General features: G+C 46.0%; 1 protein-coding gene across 2 annotated transcripts in view; it reads left to right on the top strand.

The window, feature by feature from the left end:
- LOC118001781 overlaps positions 1-15,587 on the top strand; it is a 50,404-nt gene that overhangs the window by 24,296 nt on the left and 10,521 nt on the right. For both annotated transcript variants that reach the window (XM_034991926.1, XM_034991927.1), the window contains one exon: positions 14,289-14,372. In XM_034991926.1, the coding sequence (XP_034847817.1) occupies positions 14,289-14,372 (84 nt within the window). The remainder of the gene's footprint in view (positions 1-14,288; positions 14,373-15,587) is intronic.

Raw genomic sequence — 15,587 nt, 5'->3', positions numbered from 1 at the left:
TTCCTTCCTTCCTTCCTTCCTTCCTTCCTTCCTTCCTTCCTTCCTTCTTTGTTAATAACCATTTAAAAATGTAAAAACCATATACCGGGCCCACAAGCTAGAGTTTGCAGACCTCTGATCTAAGATGTTAATTTGGTCTTTCTCCTTTCTGGACTTCGATGGTCTTTATGATCCTGTATGCTTCTGTTTACACCATATGCCTTATTGTGTTTAATCCTTATGCGCCAAGACCCTAGCCCAATGCCTGACATACGATAGGTTCTCAGAAAATGTTTGCCACATAATACCATTCCTCATTTTCCTCTAATTCTACAGGATTGAAAGGGCGGCTTCATTTCCAAGTGATGGTTATTTTACCATCAGCCTTAATAAGTGATGTTCCCAGGGCCACCTCTCCCCCACCCTTCCCTCTAGAAGTTAGTGTGGAACCCAACAGACGCAATTTATCAAAACTTCTACCTCGATGAGCAGCATGATGTATTGCAAACACAATATTAAAGAGTAAAAGTAATTTAAGGGTGTAAGATATATTCCAGGCTGCCGATTTTTAAAATGTGTTTAAGTCCAATTTGTGTTTATTTGTCGGGTATCCTCAAGTATAATGTCTTATAACATTGTATGTCAACTATATTTCAATTAAAAAAAATACAATGTCCTTGAGGGCAAAACCAAAAGTTTTAATTTTTCTTTCATGCTTCTATTCCCTTCATTCTTACCTACCCCTGCCCCCACCCTAGTGGTGAAGTGGTCACTACTGAACCCACGGGTAGGGCTTAATAAATACCTCAGGCACTGCATTTGCTTTGCAAGCATCTCTAAGATGGATCTTCCCCCTTCCGTTTTCTTTTCTTTTGCAAAATGCCACATCCATTTTTTCCGTTTCTTCAAAGAAATGTGTGCATTTTTCAGTGTGCCAAACAAAAACAGTATAAGCAATTAAAGATTTCTTTAAATAAATTTTCTGGCTTTTTACCCCCTTCTGTTTCAAAATATGGGGTCAAGGAGTACCCGGCTGGCTCAGCTGGGAGAACATGCGTCTCTTGATCTCGGGGTTGTGCATTCAAGCCCCACGTTGGGTACAGAGATTACTTAAAAATAAAACCTTAAAAAACAAACAAACCAAAAAACCCACAAAAATGTGGTATCAAAACCATAAGGCATAATGAGCTAGTGGTTTGCAAAATTTCATTACAATTGACTAACAGATAGTCTATTAATTTCTTCTATCACTGAAAGAAAAAAAGTGCAAAATGTATTCAATTCTTCCTATTAAGTACCAACAGAAATCTGACATCTTTGAAAACATGTATGGTGTTTATTTATCTCTCCCAGTTTGAGGAGGACACAAACCTGGTCTTGCAGATTTTAAAGCAATTTGCTATAGTACTTGATGTGGTTTGATGTCTTTTTAACTTGGGTTATCAAATGTTGGAGTTGATTTGGCTTCTCTCTGCTTCCCTCCTTCAGTGGTCTGAGTTTCGGTGGATTTGTGCAGGGGACACAAGTCTCTGTGGGGCTTCACCCAAGCCCCAGCACATGTAGCAACAGTAATTTCTGGAATAGTTTTAGGGGCTGAAAGCCACTGCCTGGCCCTGGAAGGGAGAGCCGACCTGGCACAGCCTCCCAAACAGCGAAAGCGCACATCGCACATCTCGTTCCAGCCCCTCTCCCTCCAGCAGCTCAGCATGGGGTGTCAGAGAAATCATTAAGGGGGCATCCTGGCCTCTCCCTCCCACACCTGCGGGTCCTGGTTCCCTGCTGTAGTTTTATGGGCCGTGAGGAGGCAGGTTTGACGCCATGGAGCACCGTCTCTGCCAACAGCTGCAGACAAGTCAGCTCCCCAGACAGTAAAATGTAAAGCGGGGGGAGGGAGAGATAACCTTTGAAGTTTACAAAAAAGCATGACTTTGACCACTTCCTTTTTCCTTTTTAAATTGGTGTCCCAGGTATGTTGAGAGGAACCATCAGCTAACTTTACAAGGAAAGACCCACTTCCTCCCAACACTTAAGGGCTGCATGATTCCCAGCATTTGAATACCGGTGGTGATCGGTGGCCTCCTTCATTCAGGGGGGGCATCTGTGCCGAGCAGTTGAGAAGCAGTATTTTAGCCAAAGGAGTGAATGCATATAAAGTACAAAGATGCCATGATGTGTATGTGGAAATACACACTCACATATATACAGAGAGCTGCTGGATTCAAGTTTAAGGTTAAAGGTGTAAGGACCCCCCACCCCCCCAGTCACCTTTCCCATGTGTTTATTCCGCTCTGGACCTTCTTGCTTTTGTCCTGAGAGGAAGTGACGTGAAGCTGAGCCTTTATGTTTTCCCCTGATTTTCATCTTAATTTTAATGTCCAATTAATGCTTTTCCTTTCTACTTTGTTTTCAGGATTTTTCTTTTTGTTTAAAAAAATAACTCCAGGATTTTAGTTGTTCTGTCAGTTTTATACAGCTTAGCACGAAATGTCCTGGAGGGGTGTGTGCACGTGTGCGTGCCTATGTGTGTGCTCTTCTGCATACGTGTGTGCACGCGTGTGCTTGTGTGCAGGTGTGTGCGCGTGCATGTGGTCCTGTGCATGCGTGTGCTCATGTGCGAGGGAACATGCATGCACACATATGGATTCAATAGCATCGCTCTTCTGGAGACCTGCAGGTTGTAGGGTTTGAGTCTCCAGTTTGAAAGTGTGTGTGAGAGAAGCATGAAAGTCTTTTTTTTTTTTTTTAAAGATTTTATTTATTTATTTGAGAGAGAGAGAGGAGAGGGGCGGCGGGGGCGGGGAGAGAGAGAGAATCTGAAGCAGACTCCGCCCTGAGTGCGCTGCCTGGTGCGGGGCTCGATGTTGTGACCGCAAGATCATGACCTGAGCTGAAACCAAGAGCTGGACTCTTCACCGACTGCGACACCCAGGCGCCCCAGAAGTCTTTTCAAATTACACAACACACTTCATATTTGACAGCTTTGTGATTTCCAGATGGGACTTCCTTCATTTTAACTCTAGTCTTTGTTAAATGAAACATGGACAAAATGGATCAGATTTAGACTCTTTGATGTTACATTCTAAAATAAGAATTAAGATCATCACAAAAAGCTGTTTGAGACCAGGAGAGAATTTAGAGAGAACAAAGAATCTCGTAATTCTCTCACTTTTTCTTCAAAAGTATTCAAAGGAATATGAATCCTTGCACCCTTTCGTGTAGGGTAGAATTAACCTGGAAATGAGTCCATAGGTCTGTATGATACCATTGTTGATTTGCGTGATCTCTCCCTGCTTAGTTGTAAGACTTCAAACCAGTCATTCACTTCCTGGGATTCAGGTTCCCTATTTGGAAAAACAAGGCAGTCTAGATCTCTTCTGTCCAGTAGGTGGCCACTAGTCATGTCTGACTGTTTAAACTTAATACAGTTAAGTAACATTAAATTCAGTCCCCTGGTTGCACCAGCCACATTTCAAGTGCTCAGTTTCTTTCTTTCTTTCTTTCTTTCTTTCTTTCTTTCTTTCTTTCTTTTTTTTTTTAAAGATTTTATTTATTTATTTGACACAGAGAGAGAGAGCACAAGCAAGGGGAGTGTCAGGCAGAGTGAGAAGGAGAAGCAGCTCCCCACTGAGCAGGGAGCCCGATGTGGGGCTCGATCCCAGGACCCGGGGATCATGACCTGAGCCGAAGGCAGATGCTCAGCCGACTGAGCCACCCAGGCGCCCCATCAAGTGCTCAGTTTGTGTGCGTGGCTACTGGCAAGCGCACTGGACAGAGAGGCGAGGACAGCTCCCCAGCACAGTCCGGCAGAAAGTTCTGTAACACAACTGAAATGTTATACTTTGTAGCCAGAGAAGCAGAACTCGGGGGTCTCCAGGCATCTGTGCTCCAACCGCAGCTCACTTACTGTTGAAAGTTTATTGAGCCATTGTTATGGTTTTTTGTTGTTCTTTTTTTTTTTTTTTAAGAGAAAGAGAGAGGGGTGGGAGTGGGAGAGGGAGAGAGAGAATCTTAAGCAGGCTCCACACCCAGCACGGAGCCTGACGTGGGGCTCGATCTCACCACCCTGAGATCATGACCTGAGCCGAAATCATTTTCTACCAATATTATAAATAAAAGTGGTTAGTTTTGCATCTTTTATTCCTAGTGAGCTCGAACACAGCTTCACTATTTCATCGCTATGTATCTCACACATCAGTTTCGTGAGCAGCCGTGTGTGTGTGCGTGAGTGTGTGCATTCTGACGGTCCAATTTCTTTTTGATTTGTACGATCTCATCATTGGAATATTAACTTTGTGCCTGTCATAGAGTTGCAAAAAGTTACAAGTTTGTTATTTACCTTTTAATGCCTTATTTTTTAATTTATGGACTCAACCGATAGTTTTAATTCTGAGGTCACTGAAATGCTTCAATCTTTTCCTTTATGTTGTTTATCTTCCCAAAGCAAATATTATATAAATATTGATCTGTATTGTGGATCTTTACTTTGGTTGCACACGGGAGCCCTCTGAGGAGCTGGAAAACATAAGGACGCCTAGGACCTACCCCTCAGCCGAGCTTGGAAACCTCCCATTTATCCTGCGCGCTACTCTCATAATTTCATTTTCGACATCTATTTGATGATGAGGTTGGGATCTGACATTATCTTTCCAAAACATTCAGCCATTTGTCTTAAAGCCGTTTGTTAGAGAATTCATTCTCCATCACATGCTACCTTTTCAAAGATAGTTGGGTCTTTTTCTGTAGTTCGTTTCTGTCCAACTGATTTCTGTGACAGTACTTTACAGTATCACACGGGATGAATCCCCCCTTGTTACTTTTCTACATGTGGGACTCACATTTTAGATAGCACTCCTAAGGTGTAGTTGATTAAGTAGAGGGAACCTAGAGATTCGTGGCCCAGATAATAATAATAATTTATAGAGCCATCTGGATCGGTTGGCAGTCAGTTAATATTAAAAGTTGGTTTGTTCTTGAATCACTTAATGTAAATATGTTTAAAGGAAATACACAATCATATGTTCATGCCATGATTTTTGGGCGGGGGGCAAGGTTTGTCCTTGGAGACTGGTTCTGCTGATTGGTTTGGTGCGGTTTTGCTTGCGTCCTCCACAACTAGATGCATTGTTTGCATCCTAGACTTCCCGGTGCGTGATGATTTCAGGGCCCCAGCAGCCAACCCAAGTGCAGAAGCCATTCAGACTCTCTGCTTCTCTCACCTGCACCAGTTGGCTGGCAGTTTCTTCAGTGACATACCTTTATCATATTTTCCCCAAAGTGGTCAGCATGGTGGTTTTGGTTCTCAGCAATAACTCCCTTTAATAGTCATATCTTATGAGATATTGTGAAAGGTTCACTAAATTATAAAAGTCGGATTGTGACTGCACTTGGCTTCAGTGGGGAGCAAGCACAGAGGGCTGATGCTGGATCGAGCCACACGGCCGCCCACCGAGGGGCCTGCCACTGGCTCAGCCTGACCTGGGACCCGTCGGTGTATTTAGAGAGGATCCTGGGCTCACCAGTGGGGTTCCAGGGAGATTCTGGGGTGCCCATGCTGGGGAGGCAGCGTGGTGGTAGAAGCAGCGGGCCACGTGGGAACCAACCCCCACCCCCCCAGCTATGAGGCCCTGGGAAAGTTACTGATGTCTCTGCCGCTTTCTGGCTGCACCCAGCAAGGGTGAAACTACACATCATTGTGACCACAGTGTGTGGCAGCCCCCCAGAAGCCTGGGAGGATCTCTACCATCCCCCTTATTCCCCCAACATCTGATGTACCCCCAGACTTGTTCTCATACCCCAAACTCCCAACACCTCTCAGGTCCTCACGCTGGGCCAGGCCCCTGTGACCTGCCGCCTGGACCAGTGGCCTCCCTGTGTCCACTCTCGCGCTCCTTACGTCGATTTTCAATTGGATAGTGATTTTAAAACATCTAGGTATGTCAGCCTCCTCTTCAAAACATCTCAGTGTCTCCCCGTGCTCTTAAGATAAAGATGGAAACTCTGATGTGATCCACAGGGCTCTGTCCCCATCTCCCGCCTCCCTAGCCTTTGGGTCCCTGCAGTGCTCAGAGCCCCTCTTCTCAGGGACTACACGTGCTTCTCCTCCTGTCCCCCTCCTCCTTCCCATGCTGGCCTGGCCTCACTCTGGGGGGCATGTCCTCTTCTTACACTAGGTTCTCGGGGCTGGGGTTCCTTGGGGGCACTCACTCACTCAGAGTTGAGGGCATGGTTCTGTCTCCCCTGGTGAACCATGGGCTCCCTGGAGACAGGAATCCTGCCATTGTAGCTCCCGTCGGGCCCACTATGGTGGCCCCAGGGTCCGACCAACTCAATAAATCATTTATGGAGTGAATAAGCCAGTGAAAGAATAAATGTAATAAAGCCACCCAATAGAGTCTGACGCATAAAATGCACTCTTACATATTTATTTCTTTTTTCCTATTATTTTAGTCAATGGGATCATGTTTAATAAAATGAAAATACTTCTGTTCTGGGCCGACTGCATGTGTTGTAGGAGGAAAATGCAGTGGCGTCCCGCTTGGAAATGGTTTCTATACATGGAATGAGGGGATCTGGGAAAATGTCTTAGCAGACACAAAGAGTGAATTCTCTACAGAAAAGGTTCACGTTTCAGGAGAATTCTAAATTGGTCCTCAGTCAGCTGCTCTCCATAAATCTTAATCCTTGGTAACAAACTGTCAGTTTCAGATCATACCAAATTGCAGCTTATTTTTAATTATATTAGACTTTTTTCTCCCCTGTTGAGAGCACGCAGGGAAGGCGAGGCTCTCTTTGATCCGGGGAGCAGGTATGTTAATGCTGGAACAACAGGAAGCCCCGGGCCCGGATTGCCGCCTGCCCCGCCCGCCCGGGCCCTCCACACCATTTATCTGCCTGATTAAGGAAACCAACTTGAAAGGCCCAGGCACTTGGTCCTATTTACATCAGCTGTACCCATTAGAAGGGAAAAAAATACTTGGGGGAAAAAAAAGTTTAAGGGATTCACAGGTTAGTTAGAACCAGTGGTTAGTAGAAGGTTTGGGGCTTATTATTTATAATTTCAGGGGGGTCTGCTTGCTTTCTCTGTAAAGGGCCCAGGGTGGGGGTGGGGGCGGGGCTGGAGTTCACTCTTCTTTATGGGAGCAGCTCAGCCTGACTCGGCCCCCATTGTAGGATCTGCTAGAACCACCCCCCTCGTCCCCTTTCCTCCCACACCCCTCTCACATCAGGGCAGATGAGTCTTCCTAAGATGATTACTTGATGGTCTACCGTCCCAAAGCCCCCTCTCCCACCTTCCCTGAACGCCTACAGCCCCAGCCGCCTGCTGACACTCAGCTTGCCCTTGCTCAGAGTCACCTTGCTCTACTCTCCCCAGCTGCTCGCAAACCCTACGGGGCGGGACACTTGTATTCCCTTCTTATCTCCTCAAAACGTGGCAGGTTCGTGGAAACACTTACTGAGCCGAATACATCACTGCTCGATGGCACTTGACTCGCGGGGGTTTGCAGAACGGCTCCGCGTGCCGTGGCTCCCAGGGTGCGGGCCGCCCCGCCCGAGTGCTCGCGGCTTGGGCGAGAACTCCCTCCCCTCCAAAGGAGACAGCATCCTGCAATTCAAGCGTGTGAGTCCGTGCGCTCCAAAGTAGGGCGCTCACCATTGCCCATGTAGGGGAGGAAGAGAACTGCCATGCACGGTTTGTTCTAAAAACCCAAAAGTGTTAAGTGTCACTAATATTTAATACACGGGCGGACTCTGGCGGCCTCTCAGCCTGGTGTGTCTTCAGTCACCGGGTGCCCACGATTTGTGGGGTCTGGAGCTTATACGCTTTCCAGAACAAAACTGGTATTTGGGGGATTCTTTAACAAAATATCTCCTACTGTAAGTGCATGATCCTGAGGCCACCCGGTGGGACAGACAGTGTCCCCGTCCCTGGGACGCACCACTGTTTCCGTGTTTGGTTAAGTTGGCTTACAGATTATGCTTCTCCACACATTGCTGGTGGTCCCAATGCGGCAAGAAGCCACAGAAAATGGCAAAAAGGACAGCCTTTGGGGCCTAGGATGAGCTCCTGGGGTCAGCTTTATGAAGAAGGCGGTGGGGGTGGGGTGGGGCGCGACATGACAATGTAATCAGAGGCTAAGTCAGGAAAACAATGACCGAAACCCTGCTGAAAACGTACATTCATATCCCCCTCTCCCACGCAGGTAAACCTCCCCTCAGTGCATGCTGTGCTTCTGGGGAGACTGGCTAATGACCCCGTGAGGCCTTTGAGACTTAGCAATATATTTAAAATGAAGCATTGGGGACTTTCTACTTAACTGCTCTAGTTCCCCGGGACTTTGAAAATCATGCGCTCTTGCGAATGATACTTCACAGAGTTTTACTGAAACTGGGTGAGGATCATTGAGAAGCCTCTTCCTGAGGCTTCTTCCTTAGAGAAGGATGAAAAAGTCTTGTACCATTCGTGAAAACTTCGTCCTTCGACTGAGATAAAAATAGCGGAAATAATACACAGAACACAGTGGGTTGGCCCACGAGAATGCATGTGCTGTTGGGTGGCACACGGGAAACCCTGCTGCAGATCTGAGGAAACGAGCATTGCAGCGGATTTCCATCGTGCAAGTTTTATGTTACGCAGGAAGCCAGCCCTCTGCGAGAGTCTCATGTCACGCATCCACCAGCACCTGTTTCCACGATGAATTCTACGCTTACCTGCGGGCGGCCATCGGTCCGCCCGTGTGGGTATAAGCTCTCTGAGTTGCTGATGCACTGAAATATTTCTGCGCAGGTGGGTGAGCAGCCCCTGCCCCGAGGGAGCTGTTCTCATGTCCACCGCCCGGCCACTCCGCCATCCAGCAGCCCAAGCTCAGGATGTGGGGCTTGCTGTCATGGCGTGGCCATGGCATGGGCTGTGTCCACAGCATCGCGTGCCACACGGAGGTTACTGGCTGCTTCTAAGAGGGGCACTTGGAAGATTTCAATGTCGGATGAATTACACGCCGTTATTCTAGGCAGAGAAAGTGACCTAAATTTGCAGACGTTTCTGTTGTGACAAATGGCCAGTGGGCTGCCACCTTGCAGAGAGTTAAAAAGAAAAGCCTAATCCAGATCCTCCAAGGTGAAGAGAAAATGATCACATTTGTTACTATTCACTGAAGTCCACAGTTGACATGAGGGTTCACTCTTGGTTCTCGCTCATTCTGTGGGTTTTGACAAATGTGTGATGTCCTGTATCCGTCATTTTAATATCCTACAGTCATTTTCACTGCCCTCGAAGTCCTCTGTGCTCCACCTATTCGTCCTCCCACCCTCAGCCCCCAGCACACACCCATCATCTTACCGTCTCCATAGTTTGCCTCTTCCAGAATGTCTCATTGCTGGCATCATACAGCAGGTAGCCTGTTCAGACTGGCCCCTTTCACTTAGTAATATTATTTAAGGGTCCTTCATGTCTTTTCGTGGCTTGATAGTTCATTTATCCATTTACTTACTGAAGAACATCGTAGTTGCTTCCAAGTTCTGGCAATGGTAAATAAAACTGCCATAAACATCTGTGTGCAGGCTTTTGCATGGACATGAATTTCAGCTCCTCTGGGTAAATACCAAGGGGCACAATGGCTAGATCTTATGGTAAGAGCATGTGTAGTTGTGTAAGAAACTACCAAACGGTCTTCCAAGTGGCCGCACTATTTTGCGTTCCCGCCAGCAATGAATGAAACTTCTTGCGGTGCCACGTCCCGTCAGCTGGTGTCTGTGTTCCAGATTTTGGCCATTCCATTGCGTGTGTAGTAGTAATTCATTTGTATTTCCCTGATGACATGATGTGCAGCATTTTCTCATATGATTATTTGCCGATGTTCATCTTCTTTGGTGAGGTATCTGTTAAGATCTTTGGCCCATTTTTTAATTGTATTGTTTTCTCGTTAAGTTTTAAGAGTTCTTTGTGTATTTTCTTTTCTTCTTTTAAAAAAGATATTTATTTATTTATTTGAGAGAGGGAAAGAGAGAAAGAGACAGTGCCCACGAGCAGGGGCGGGGGGCAGAGGGGGAGGGAGAGGGGGAGAATCCCAAACAGACTCCATGCTGAGCACGGAGCCCTACGTGGGGCTCGATCCCACGATCCTGAGATCATGACCTGAGCTGAAACCAAGAGTCAGACGCCTAGCCGACTGTGCTCTCCAGGCACCCCGCTTTGTGTATTTTCAATGCAAGTCCTCAGGTATATTTTTGCAAATTTTTCCTCCCCGTCTGTGTTTGTCTCTTCAGTCTGTCAGTGTCTTTCACAGAGCAGGTGCTTTAATTTTAATGAAATCCAACTTACCAACTTCTTCTTTCATGGACTGTGTTGTCTTTAGTGTAGTACCTTAAAAACATATCGCCAACCAAGGTCACTTAGGTTTCTCTTGTGGGGTCTCCTAGAGGTTTAGAGGCTTGCATTCTATGTGTGGGTCTGTGATCCATTCTGAGTTTGGGTTTGTGCTCCTTATCTAGATTCTTTTTGCTTTCACGTCGATGTTCTGTTGTTCTATTTCTTGAAAAGACTTGGTCAATGATCAGTTGCTGTGTTTGTATAGATCTGTGTCTTGGAATAGACTATCCCTCCTCCCCTGAATTGCTTTTGCATCTTTATCAAAACTCAGTTGGGCGTATCTGCTAAGTCTTAAGGAAGTTCCTCTCTATTCCTAGTTTGCTGCTGAGAGATTTTATATGAGTGGGTGTAGGATTCAGTCAAATGCTTTTCTGCATCAATTGATATCTTAGCCTATTGATAAGGTGGTTTACACTGACTAATTTTTGAATATTGAACCAGCTCTGCATATCTGGAAATTCTACTTGGCCTTTCTGCAGATTACCTTGGCATTTTTAGAATTCCATTTCTATGTACTTACAATGTTTTTTGATCATCTCACTTTGTATTGTTTTCTGCTTGGTTGTTCTAGATATTACAATATAGAAGTGACTTACCTCCAACTCCTCATATCAAAGTCTTACCGCTTCGAGTGAAGCTTTGAATGTTTACCTCCTTTTAGATCCCTATACCCTTTCCACTTTTTTTAAAAATTATTTTATTTATTTCTTTATTTATTTTTAAAGATTTTATTCATTTATTTGACAGAGAGAGACACAGTGAGAGAGGGAACACAAGCAGAGGGAGTGGGAGAGGGAGAAGCAGGCTTCTGCCGAGCAGGGAGCCTGATGCTGGGCTCGATCCCAGGACCCCGGGATCATGACCTGAGCCGAAGGCAGACGCTTAACGACTGAGCCACCCAGGCGCCCCCCCCCTTTCCACTTTTTAAAGAAATTGTATTTCCTCTGCATACCCTGAGCATTGCACCAGGTGGGTGTTATACTGTTTGGTGTTAAAATGAACTCTGATTTAAGAAACTCATGAGAACGGTACTCTATTATTTCACTCCACACCACAGCCTGGGGGATTAAACCACAGGAATGCATTTCTCACAGTCCTGGAGGCTGCAAGTCCAACATCAGGGGGCTGGCCCGGTGGGTTCCTGGCGAGGCTCTCCTCCTGGCCTGCAGACCACCACCTCCCCGCTCCCCACCATGTCCTCACATGGCCTGTCCTCTGTGTGAGTGCACACCTCGTGTCCCCCCCCCATAAGGACACCAGTCCTATTGGATTAGGGCCCCACCCTTGTGACCTCATTTAACCTTAATTACTTTTTAAAAGACTCTGTCTCGATATATGTCACATTGAAGGTTAGGACCTCAATATGTGAATTTGGGGGGAATCGCAATTTGGTTCCTAATACTTGCAACCATTTCTTCCCATCCTGAAAACAGTATCGAACACCTCAAGAATTCACGTGTCATCCTTGCAGCGAATCTCTGCGTTGTTTTGTTTTTGCCATGTGTAGCTGAAGTGATCACCCCAGTAGCTGTTTGAATACTTAAGTAATCCCTCTTGATTGAGTCTGTTTCTCATCCTAGAAAGAGGCATTTTTTATCTTCATGATATAGATTCATTCTCAAAGGTAACATCCCTGTATCTTAGTTGTCTGGATCTCAGTATAACCTTAAAAAACATGATCTTCCCTGGAGTATTGGAGCCATTGTAAAAATCTGAATTTAGTTTGTAAATTAGAGAAGAAGCACTATAGCAAAATTCAACTCCTAGATTTGGTCATTTTACTAAGATAATATAAGAGCATAACCTTTTTATTGGGAAATTATATGATGAAATATTTAGGGGTAAAGGGTCATTGTGTCTGTAACACAAGGGAGTGCTGCTTATCATACTGAAGACTTCATCTTAGCTGCATTTGATGTTCTCTTGCCAAATTTCTTCTCACTTATAACTGAAAGTAGATTTCTCCTTCACATATTAAAATGATATTTCTGAGATACTGCAATTCAGTTGAATTTTGAACTTCTTGTTCAAAGTTCAATGGTATTCTTGCCTTTTATGGTAATGACTTAAAAAAAGAATTTGAAATGTTGAATTGCTTTTTTATGTAATAGATCAATGCACCTTTAATTTAACTAGGTACATGTCAGGAGATTGACTTCCCATTTTACTCGGAGCTAGTCTTTACTGTAATATCTTAACTAATAATAAGTATGCTCCAGTATACCTAGTACTAAAAGCACAGAAAATTCTTCATGTGTGGGTGAAGAACCTGTTGTGTTCTAAGTATTTGGTAGTGATGTGTACTATTTGGAGAATGGAGGTAGATGGAGTGATGATTGACGTGGGGGGCTGCATTTTCCCTCCCCCCCCAGCCCCGCCCCACCCGGCAGCCCTTGGAGGCATTTGCTGGTGTACCCGTGTGCACGCTCTGTCTCTCCTCTGTGCTGATATTACTCACTCAGTCCACCCATCTTTCTATGTTGTTAAAAAAACAAAATTCAACTGAGTACATTTTAAAGGTCTTATTGGCTTTATTCAGTGATTCATGAATCGGGCAGCATCCCATCTAGCAGACAGGGAGGAGTTCTGAGGAGCTGTACAAAATGGAAGACTTCCAGGCAGATGGGAGGGCGGACGAGACATGGATAAGGCAAAAAAAATGTAGGTTGCTTATTGCACTTTCCTTTGGGGCTGGCAGGGGTCTATCAGGCAGAGTACCTCATAGTGCTGGTCAGGCGATTCCTGATTGGCTGGTTTAAGACTCCATTTCTGGGAAAACCCAAATAGTACTTAAGTTTCAGTTTGGTGACATGGAGCTTAGCACAAGTGACTCCATTTTGAGCCGTTTTGATTGAGCAATGTATCTCATCTCACGTTTCTAATAGCTACACAATATTCTGTGGCAAGCTTTCCACCCCATTTTTCTTACCCACTCTCACTGGGTGGCTCAGATCTGCAGAGATGACACTAGGGTGATGAGTGAGTGACCCAGAGAAGCCAGCATGGTGGCATCAGAGGGAAGAGCGCCAGGCTGGGGAGCAGCAGAGACCCCGCACGGGCCAAGCCTGGTGTGTGCAGAGAACAGAAATAGGGTGGGGTGATGTGTGGTCATGGGAAGCTGGAGGAGGGGTCCTGGAGGCAAGAAGGGGCCAGATCAGACTGTCAGCTTCCCGGAAAAGGGTCCCATGGGAGCTGAAAGGCAGAAATGGCCGATTATCCTTATCAGCCAGTGTGATTAAATGTCACTATGTGCCAGGGTTCTATATTTCTTGACATTTAGTTAGGAGCCATGGCCTGCCTTTACTGGGTCGATGAGACAAATGGGGCGCTGAATTAGGTCATCACCCAGAGTGACAAGACAGAAGGGCCAGAGCTGAATGTCAACCCAGAAAGACCGAGTTCCGGATCCACACGCCTCCACGCCCCTGCGCAGTTGCCTGCAAGGCCCAGAAGAAGTCTGTGGAAGAAGTGGAACCCCTGCACGGATTTTGCCTGGTTTTCCTCCGGAGATGATTCGAGAGAAAAGAATAGATAGACAAATCTGAATCCAGCAAGGAGGGGAACAGAAGCAAGCATGGAGAAAATGCTCCGTGTTGTTCTATATCTGATATTCCGTTTATACTTAACCGGAGAGGGAGATACACACGCCTCAGGTGGCGTTGTGCGTAAGGCACAGAGCATCCCCACGCAAACACAGCCACCGGCACCAGCAAAGCAGAGAACCTAAATGGCGGGGTGCGACCTGTATGCACCCTAACGTTAGGGATGAGATTTGGGTGTGGGCCACACCGTACTGTGCTTGGGATCTTAGCCTGAGATTATAGTGGGGAGCCTGTCCCGGTCTGGGTGCAAACAGCGGGGCAGGTTTCCCACTTTTTAAGTTAGGGTGAAGGTGGAGTGTTACCACGAGGTAAAAAAAGCCCATGTCACGTTCTCCTCTCAGGGTTTTCTTCCTCGGCTCACCGAATGGAGAGGAACGTGGGAGCAGCAAGATGCCACGGAGAGGGGAGCCCGAGGCCAGGACAAGGTGAGCTGCCTGGGCCTCCCTGACCCCTCTCCCCGCCTCTGCCGCCTCTCTCTGCCTGCCTCCCAGGTTAAGTCAGGCTGTCTTACCTGAGAGAAGCCCCAAGGTGGGGGGTTCACAGTGGAATCTAGGAGAATTGATAGTGAGGTAGAAAAAATGAAAAGATTCTTTCAGTAGGGGCGCCTGGGTAGCTCAGTCAGTTAAGAGTGTGCTTTCAGCTCAGGTCATGATCCCAGGGGGTCCTGGGATCGAGTCCTACACTGGGCTCCCTGCTCATCAGGGAGTCTGCTTTTCCCTCTCCTTCTGCTCCTTACCCCACTTGTGCTCTCTCTCTCTTTCTCAAATAAGGATTCGGACAGATGCTTTCTTTAACATGAGCATATTCACAAATCCCAGCTATAAAACAAATCTTGTCCTATTACTAATATAGTCCAGCTTTACATCTGGCTCTTTAGGTGAAGAATACAGTGGTAAGTTCTTTGCGTATGTTTGGGGCTGTTCGAGAAGACCAGCCTCTTGACTACCAGTTTGTCTTCCTGAGCTGTGCTCTGCTCTAGGAGCGATCCCCAAATGTGCCGGATCACAGCAGTCACCTGGGGCTCTTGGTAAAAACTTGCACTTCCAGGCCTTTTTCCGAAGATGCGGATTTAGCTGGTCTGGGTTGGTCAAGCTCCTCAGATAATTCCTGTGATTCCAATCATCAGACAAGTCTGGGAAATCCTGAACTGATCAGCGTGCTGTGACTACTGATGCTCGGTTCTGTCTGGCCGACGTGAAGTTCAGGGATGGGTCATGATCATCGCTGGCTCTTCTCCTTTGGAGCATTCACTGAGGATGTGTTCTTATTCCCACGTAATAATTTCCTCACGAAGACCTCAGGGGCCTGAAAATGTCCCCGCTATCCATCCTTCCACACCCATCCTTGTAATTCCTACTTGTTTCTTGTTTTTTGTTTTTCCCTCTCTTTGAAATTATCTCAAACCTAATATTCTTTCCACTGGGATTCAATTGGGTTTTACTTTGACTTTCCAGCTACTTCCATCATCTTCAAAAAAATAAGTTCTCCTTATTTTCTAAATTTAGAGTGCTGTAATTTATGTGACTGTTTTTGCACTTTTAAAATATCTCAAATACTGTACTTGATAACACCCTTAACTATGTTACATTTAATTCTATCTATCTATCTATCTATCTATCTATCTATCTATCTATCTATCT

This window comes from Mirounga leonina, unplaced genomic scaffold (assembly GCF_011800145.1).
Source record: "Mirounga leonina isolate KUSES-001 unplaced genomic scaffold, KU_Mleo_1.0 Mir_54, whole genome shotgun sequence".
In the NCBI taxonomy this organism is placed as follows: Eukaryota; Metazoa; Chordata; class Mammalia; order Carnivora; family Phocidae; genus Mirounga; species Mirounga leonina.
This window is presented reverse-complemented; position numbering and strand designations above follow the sequence as displayed.